This window comes from Thamnophis sirtalis, unplaced genomic scaffold (genome assembly GCF_051295495.1).
Source record: "Thamnophis sirtalis isolate CommonGarterSnake01/CBP01778 unplaced genomic scaffold, rThaSir2_p1.2 scaffold_10, whole genome shotgun sequence".
Classification (NCBI taxonomy): Eukaryota; Metazoa; Chordata; class Lepidosauria; order Squamata; family Natricidae; genus Thamnophis; species Thamnophis sirtalis.
The window spans coordinates 8,592,622-8,601,271 of record NW_028261390.1 but is presented as its reverse complement, the minus strand read 5'-3'; the positions used below and the strand labels follow the sequence as shown (position 1 = coordinate 8,601,271).

General features: G+C 45.9%; 1 protein-coding gene across 1 annotated transcript in view; it reads right to left on the bottom strand.

Annotated features, from left to right (window-relative positions):
* Nucleotides 1-358: 358 nt before the first annotated feature.
* Nucleotides 359-8,650, bottom strand: part of FGF5 (fibroblast growth factor 5) — a 32,643-nt gene continuing 24,351 nt past the window's right edge. Inside the window, exon 3 of the mRNA XM_087723763.1 lies at nucleotides 359-915. Within this exon, the coding sequence (XP_087579889.1) occupies nucleotides 580-915 (336 nt within the window). The 3' untranslated portion in view covers nucleotides 359-579. The remainder of the gene's footprint in view (nucleotides 916-8,650) is intronic.

The window sequence follows — 8,650 nt, the reverse complement described above, 5'->3', positions numbered from 1 at the left end:
GAGAGAGAGAAAAAAGAAGAAGAAGAAAGAGAGAGAGAGAAAAGAAGAAGAAGAAGAAGAAAGAGAGAGAGAGGAGAGAGAGAGAAGAAGAAGAAGAAGAAAGAGAGAGAGAAAAGAAGAAGAAAGAGAGAGAGAAAGAGAGAGAGAAAAGAAGAAGAAGAGAGAGAAAGAGAGAGAGAGAGAAAAGAAGAAGAAGAAGAAGAAAGAGAGAGGAGAGAAGAAGAAGAAGAAGAAGAAGAAGAAGAAGAAGAAGAAGAAGAAGAAGAAGAAGAAAGAGAGAGAGAGAGGAGAGAGAGAGAGAGAGGGAGAGAGACGGGATGGAAAATTAAGGCTTCCTTCGGAATTTATCTGAATTCCTTTGGTGCTTTTCCTCCTTAGCGTAGCTGAAGGACCCCGTGTCGTTTTTAACCCTCTTCTCCCAAAGCGGTTCGGCTTGTAAGTTAGGCCTCAAAATGAGTTCCATGGATGGAGTGGAAGGGAGCTCAGATGGCGTTCCGCCTTTCTGCACCACGGCGCTGCTGGGAGGCAGTTCCTGAGTAAAAGTGATTGTTTCTCCGTTTGAGAACGGACGAGGAATTGCTATCCAAAGCGAAACTTGAGTCTGTACTTCACCGGCTTCTTCTGAGGCGTTTTGGGCTTGGCCGGGAGAACCACCGGCGGCCTTTTCTTCTCGGGGACAGCCACCGTGAAAGAAAGTTCTGGTGGTTCGGTTTGCTTGAACCGTGGAAGGAAATGAGTGGAGACGTGCTGGGGTTTTACTCGTGGGCTACACCCGCGTTTGGCTTTACCTCGCTTGTTCAAAGCCACGTACCACTCCCTTCCGGTTTTCACAGTCCGGTGGACAGCTGAGGAATAGGTGTTGTAGCTGTTTTCTTGAAACCGCTCCCTGAACTTGCAGTCGTCGGTAAATTTGGCCTGGAAAAGAAAAAGAAAAAGCCGGAATCAACAAAAAGGAAATTGATTTGCATTAGCATTAAAATCTCATTACAAGTCCTCCTATTTTCTTTCATCTAATATTTAGTGGCAGTTCCAGAGCATCAGAACTCAAATGACCAAGCCTGATATCCTCTTTTTTCTCTCTTTTGTTTATGAAACTACAAAAAAAAATAGGTACAGGTAATCCTTGCCTTACAACTGTTTGTTTCCTGATGGTTTGAAGTTACAACGTCACTTCAAAGAGGAAACATAGGGCCAGTGTGGCTTCGGCCTAGTCTTCCCAGTGCGAAGAGCAAACATGCCAGCAGTTTGGGGAGTGGCGTCAAGCTGGCCACGCCCACCCAGTTGGCCATGCTTCATGAGTGGCATGAAGCTGGCCACTTTCACTGGTTGGCCACACCCATCTAATCAGTCACACCCACCCATTCCCTCCCCCCAAGATCAACCACAGTGTCAGAGTTACAAATAGCATCCAAAACTAAATCAGAGTCCAAGGCAAAGTATTGCTCAAAGTTCCAATTTATTAAGAGAGCCATGTTGGTACATCGGGGGAAAACCCGAAGCTGAAAGCTTCCCGGTTTTCCCCACCCAGTTGAAAGTTCAAGATCTTGCCCGCACACTCAAAAGTCCATCGCATGGTGCAATCTCCCACTGCCACACTGGCAGTTCCACCCACCCAGTTCCGGTCAGGTGCAGAAGTGCAGAGACAAAGGATGACCTTGGCTTTCTAGAAAGAATTCTGCTTTGGCTACATAGCATCTAATGTCATACAATCCCTCCTCCCATTTTCCCACAATAGAAAATGCACAGCAGAATAATAGAAAGTGTGGCAGGCCAAAGACGCAAAAGAAAAGATGGCCGCAGGCCTGACACACAGTCCTGATGCAGCCCTCAGTGAAATTGAGTTTGACACCCCTGTCCTAAACAATAGAACAAGCTGTTTATTTTGGTAATTTAACACCTTCGGCTGATCTGTTTTCCACATCCACCTCGTTTTCATCTCTACCTGCATTTCACTGGAGAGAAAAGGAAACAACAGTTTTGAGGAAGCACTTCTGAATGTTTCATTTCGTATTTTTCCCCATGTTGGTTTGCTGGTCGAAGGAAGCCAACTCTGCTATTTTTCCCTCCCTTCCAAGAAGATGGGAGCTAGGGATCTACGAACAACAGAGAGAAGCTGAAAGATGATCTGTTTGCTTGGTCACGAATTCCTCTCGCCAACTTGATCCAGTCTAAATCTGAGAAGAGAGTTTCACGTGATGGCCTCCCAAAGGTCTTAAATTTGTTTCGGGAATGGGAACATGTCTCCCGTCTATCAACAGACCTTCTTCAATTAGGATGATGGGAAGGGAGGCTAAAGTCAAAGGTCTACTCGTTACGATATGGAAGAGGGGGAAATCATGGTGAGAGAAACTGTCAACAAAACTGTTTCTCTTCTCTTCCCAATTTCTCGGGGAGGAAGGTCTTCTGGCAAACTTTTCCCGCCCCTTTTTTCTCAGAGATTCTTATTTTTTTATACAGTAAGGATTGTCTAAGTCAGGGTGTCAGCGTTCCAAGTATCATGTAGAATTAATTCAGAGTCCAAGGCAAAATGATCCTTAAAGTTCCAATTTAATAAAGCAGACATCTTAGCACATCTGTGTTAATCCCAATTCTGGAAATTACATCACAATCCCACCCAGTTAAAAGTTCATGATCTTGTCCCCACACCCACAATCCATCTCATGGTCCAATCTTCTTCTTCCACGCTGGCGTCTCCACCCAGCTGCTTCCAGTCAGGTGTAAAAGTTCAGAGACAAAAGATGATCTTGGCTTCTAGAAAAGAATGATAACAATACATTCCACAATCCTACTCCTGTCTATTCCCCCCCTCCCATCAACTATACTAATGAAACAGCATAATGAAATAAGAGAAAGTGTGGCGGGCCAAAATTCTAAAAGGAATATAATTGCAGGCCTGACACAGGGATGTCAAACTCAATTTCATTGAGGACCACATTACCTTTCATTGACCTCAGGAGGACGGGATGGGCATGGCCAAGGTAGGCATGGCCAGGGTGGCCGCGGCCAGCTCAATGTCACTCGTGTTGGTGGCACATGTGGTGACCAAGTGCTAAGGCCAGACTTCCCTCAGGCCCTCCCTCACTCTCATTATAATCTCCTTCCTTCCTTCTTTCCTTCCTCCCTCCCTTCCCTTACATTTATTTTTCCTTCCCTCTTTATTATCTTTTCTTCTTCCTTCTCCTCTTTCCTTTCTTTCCTTCCCTCCTTGCTCTCTTCCCCTCTTTCCTTCTTTTTCTTCCTCTTTCCTCTTTCCCTTTCTCCCTTCCTGTCCCTTCTTGCATGCTCAAATGCAAAACAGGAAACATTTCTCCTTTTGTTTTGTTTTTCGTTTCTTTTGCTAGACCTCCACACACGTACCCCCCCCAAGCCCATTTTTACTGGCAGATGCAACATGGGCCAGTCCTTTCCTGTTTCCGGGGTGGCCCCGCGGGCCAGAACTAAGCACTCTGAGGGCCAGATCCAGCCCGGAGGCCCTGAGTTTGACACCCTGGTCTGAACCTTAGAGATCTCCACCATAGCCCACCTAGTCTTCTCAAATACTTGCATTCACTAATAGCTTCAGCCAGAGGTAGGTTGCTCCTGGTTCAGCCGAACCGGTAGCAAAAATGTGGCCTGGTCGCAGAACTGGCAGTGACCCAGGCTGGCCACGCCCAGAACCAGTTCCCTGATCTGTTATGCCATTGCTCGCATGTTTCTGAGCATGCGCAGAACAATATTTACTCAACTGCGCATGCACCGGCAATGCATGGCTGCTGCAAAACAGCACACGCAGCAAACCGGTACTGACCGGTATAGGAGCCCACCCCTAGCTTCAGCCCTCCAGGGTTATGTTAGTTTGACTCTGACTACTTCCTAGGGCTGGCAGCCCTTGAAAACAAAGAGTACAGCCGTTGCTTCCTCCATCGGCTAATGAATGGACTGAGATGACCTTTCTCTCAGTGGGTCTGGAGAGAGAAAAGATTGAGCTGCAGAGTTGCAAACTCAGCTTGGCAATGGAAGTGCATTGTCAGAAGATAAAATGAAGAATTCTTTGGAAGCTGAAAAAGGGGGTGGATTTCTGATCCTTCTATCTTGCAGACTTGCAAGAAGCACATATACCTACAGATAAAGGATCTCCAGTCGTAAATCAGAAATGCTTTCTAAGCCTCCCTTTTAATATCCTTTTGCATACTTGCACCTTATTAGATGTGCCTTTCCTTTTGTGTTGTGTCATTTTGGTAAATCATAGCAAGGAGAAGAACCTGACCATCTTTGGCTGATCTTCAGGAAGCCATGCAGGATTGGATCTGGTTAGCGCCGGAGAGAAGATCACCAAGAAATACTACAATTGTAGAAGATAAAGGTGTAATGGTATGTGGGAATGACCTTGGCAGACGGAGGGGAAGAGAGGCTGCCTAATGTTGTGGCCCACTAGCAGACAGCGGAGCTGGTGGCAGATTCGGACAGTGAGGAGATTGGGGAGGAACATGGACCAGTCCTGGAGTCTGGGGAAGGCTCTGATGAGGGCTCTGCATTGGAGGCAGAGATGGGGCGAGGGCTGTCCGACTGTTATCAGCTGCCTTCAGAGTTGGATATCAGTGGGGCAAAAGAACAGCTGGAGCCTGTTCCTGATGTGCACATGCACAGAGCTGCCAGGAGAAAGGAACAGTTAAGGAACAAGGGCTGACTTGGGAGTAAAGGCACAGGTAGACGGTGAATGGCCCCTCCCATAGGGAATAAAGAGGAGCAAAAGGGGAGGGAAGTTTGCAGGAGACAATGAGTTCAATTTATTAGGGTGAAAATCCATTCCTGAGTTCTTGCCAAGTATTGTCTGCTACAGAGTGGCGTTTGGAAGATATCGGCCTGGCAGCTCTCCAAGCCTGATAAAGGTCTGTAGTTGTGAAATCTCATGAAAGACTGTTTGTCAGGATTTTGCTGGAGAGGAATTCCCTTTAACCTAAATAAAAGAGGTTTTATCGGGATGAGGAGTCTGCTTCATGATCTTGGGAGGCCTGGGTCAGAACACCTCGGGAATGATCAGAAAACAGCAAGGGGAACCTGAAGCCACAAAAGTGGTACAGAAAGAAACTCAAAAAAGAAACTTCTCTAACTTATCAGGCTGTTAAAAAGAGATGGCGGGAGATTGGTACCTTCAGAGTTGCAAGATTCAATTCACGTAGCTTACAATAAAGTAAAATTAGCTCAGATGCTCATGTTTCCTGTCTGGTCTACTTGGGAAGGTTTACAAGAAGGGAGTCAACATTACAACCTGGAAGAAAACAGTGAGATATTTTTTTTTCCTTGTAGGATTTTAGGTCACTTCAATCTGTCAGCTCCCAGCAGCTACATAATATTGAATTACTGTCTGGTTTGGAAGCATTATTGCTTCAGAAAGGAAGGGGGTGCAGAGAGTGGTGAGGATAGCAGAAAAGATTATTGATAGTTTACTTCCTTCTATCCAGGATATGGCACATAAATGATGCGTAGGATTGTCTGGGATGCTACCCATCCTCTTCACAACCTGTTCTCCTTGTTACCTTATGGGAGGGGGCCTTGTGGTACATGAAACAGAACATCCAGAGTCAACCACAGTTTTGTTCCGTATGATATCAACCTTGGGAACTCTCAAGTTTAAATGATTTTTTATATACAGTATATAAAGCTGTTTTCCAAACCACCTGAAGGCCAGACAAGGAAGAATGGATGAATACTGAACAAGGAGAGATTCAATCTGGAAATAAGGAGGGATTTCCTGACAGTGAGAACCATCAACCCATGGAACAGAAGTTGCCTTTGGAAGTTGTGGGAGCTTCATCACTGGAGGCTTTCAAGAAGAGACTGGACTTCCATCTGTCAGAAATGGTGTAGGGTCTTCCAGCTTGGGCAGGGGGGGTCAGACTAGATGACCTACAAGGTCCCTTCCAACTCCATTATTCTGCTATCCTACCTCAAAAAAAGCAGAAACCCATGCTGCCAATTTTCAGCAATCATATTGCTGAAATTCGGCGTGGCAATCCGAGCAGATTCTGGGACTGTCAAAAAAAACAAAACCAAAATACTATGGAATAAAATAAAAAGAATAACTCCGAAGCTCAAAACAGCTCACCTCTGTTATACGGGAATAACGACCAACTAATGTATTTTTCAGAGTATAAGACGCACCAAGGTTTTGAAGAGGCAAATTAGGGGGGGAAAAGTTTTTGCACTCTGCAGACCTCCCAAAAACGGCCCATTTTTCGTGAAAACGGCCCTGTTTTTTTTTTAAAGGGCATGTATAGCCCTTTAAAAAAAAAAAGGCCCATTGGTGAAGGGGGCAGGGTTTCGTGAGGTCAAAAAATGCTGTATTCAGTGTATAAGATGCACCTAGATTTTCAGCCTCTTTTTTGAGGCGAAAAGGTGCATCTTATACTCTGAAAAATATGGTAAATATATAAGCATAAGTCTAGAATGCAACGAAACGTCCATCTTTTTTAATTATTATTTCAGATCTGAGCAATGCCCAGATGTTGGAGACCTTTTCTAGACAGCATTTCCAGAAAACTACATTACTGGAATTTCTAATGTTATTCTATTCTGGTGAGCCATCCTTCCAAAAGGAATAAAGGCTGCATCCCATCCAGCCAGCATCTGCTAGCAAGGTCATGCCTTCTCTCTAATCTTCGCCTCGCCATTTGTACTACAGCACAAAGAGCCAGGAGTAATGATGTGAACTTATCTACAGCTACTGAGGCAAGACCTATGTTTTCACCCAAGATCTGTGTCAAACAGAAAAGCAGTGCCTTTGTCTCCTGGGACATTAATTTTGCTCAGCTGCCTTTGCCATCAGCGAAGAAAGAATCACACACTAGAAAAAAACCTCAGTAAATTTTGCTTAAAAATATATATATATCTCCAGACATCAGCATCTAAATTGGATCCTTCCTTACCAACAGTTATCCTGGTTATGTTTATGGTCAAAAAGGTGCTTTTTTCAGAGTCAACTGGACTTTCTGGTTTTTCTTTGAAGACGTCTCGCTTCTCATCCAAGGAGCTGAGGTGGCGCAGTGGTTAAATGCAGCACTGCAGGCTACTTCAGCTGACTGCAGTTCTGCAGTTCGGCTGTTCAAATCTCACCGGCTCAGGGTTGACTCAGCCTTCCATCCTTCCGAGGTGGGTGAAATGAGGACCCGGATTGTTGTTGGGGGCAATATGCTGACTCTGTAAACCGCTTAGAGAGGGCTGAAAGCCCTATGAAGCGGTATGTAAGTCTAACTGCTATTGCTATTGCTAAGCTTCTTCAGCTCCGACTGGATTGGTGGGGAAAGGAAGGATTGATACTCCTTGCAGGCAGCTGGTCCTTTGCATCCTTTTAGAGGGTCGTTGAAGCACCTGGAGGTTTATCTGTGTCCTCTGGATCACCTGAGTGGTGCTTATAGCAATAGCAATAGCAGTTAGACTTATATACCGCTTCATAGGGCTTTCAGCCCTCTCTAAGCGGTTTACAGAGTCGGCATATCGCCCCCACAGTCTGGGTCCTCATTTCACCCACCTCAGAAGGATGGAAGGCTGAGTCAACCTTGAGCCGGTGAGATTAGAACCGCTGAACTGCAGATCGCAGTCAGCTGAAGTGGCCTGCAGTACTGCACCCAAACCACTGCGCTACCTTGGCTCTTCTTGTTCCTGTAGTCTGCAATTTTTTTTCCCCTCTGGAGATCCATTCTTACTCCCACACCATTCAAAGGGTGTCCATCCCAAATTGTATAGCTAAAACATCTGTAGAGATTCTCAGCCATCCAGGTCATGGTTGCCCCAAAGGTAATTTTTCAGGAGGCACCTGGGCTTCCTGGTTTTTCTTTGAAGACGTTTCGCTTCTCATCCCAGAAGCTTCTTCAGCTACGACTGGATTGGTGGGGAATGGAAGGATTGATGCTCCTTGCAGACAGCTGGTCCTTGGCATCCTTTTAGAGGATCGTTGAGGCCACTTGGAGGTTTATCTGTGTCCTCAGGGTCACCTGAGTGGTGCAAATGGGTGTGGGGCAGTGGTGAAATTCAAATTTTTTTTACTACTGGTTTTGTGGGCCTGGTTTGGTGCGAGTGGCAGAGGAAGAATAGTGCAAAATCCCCATTCCCTCCCCACTCTGCCAGACAGCCAGAAGGTGACATTTGCCAGTTCTCCAAAGTACTCAAAAAATTCCGCTAACGGCTCTCCAGAACCTGTCAGAACCTGCTGGATTTCACCCCTGGTGTGGAGCCTTCTGGGAACCATTGAACAGCTCCACACCGATTTGCGCCACTCAGGTGACCCTAATGACACAGATAAGCCTCCAGGTGACCTTAACGACCCTCTAAAAGGATGCAAAGGACCAGCTCTCTGCAAGGAGTATAAATCCTTCCATTCCCCCACCATTCAGTCAGAGCTGAAGAATAGCAATAGCAATAGCAGTTAGACTTATATACCGCTTCATAGGGCTTTCAGCCCTCTCTAAGCGGTTTACAGAGTCAGCATATTGCCCCCAACAACAATCCGGGTCCTCATTTTACCCACCTCGGAAGGATGGAAGGCTGAGTCAACCCTGAGCCGGTGAGATTTGAACAGCCGAACTGCAAAACTGCAGTCAACTGAAGTAGCCTGCAGTGCTGCATTTAACCACTGCGCCACCTCGGCTCTCATCCAAGAAGCTTCTTGGATGAG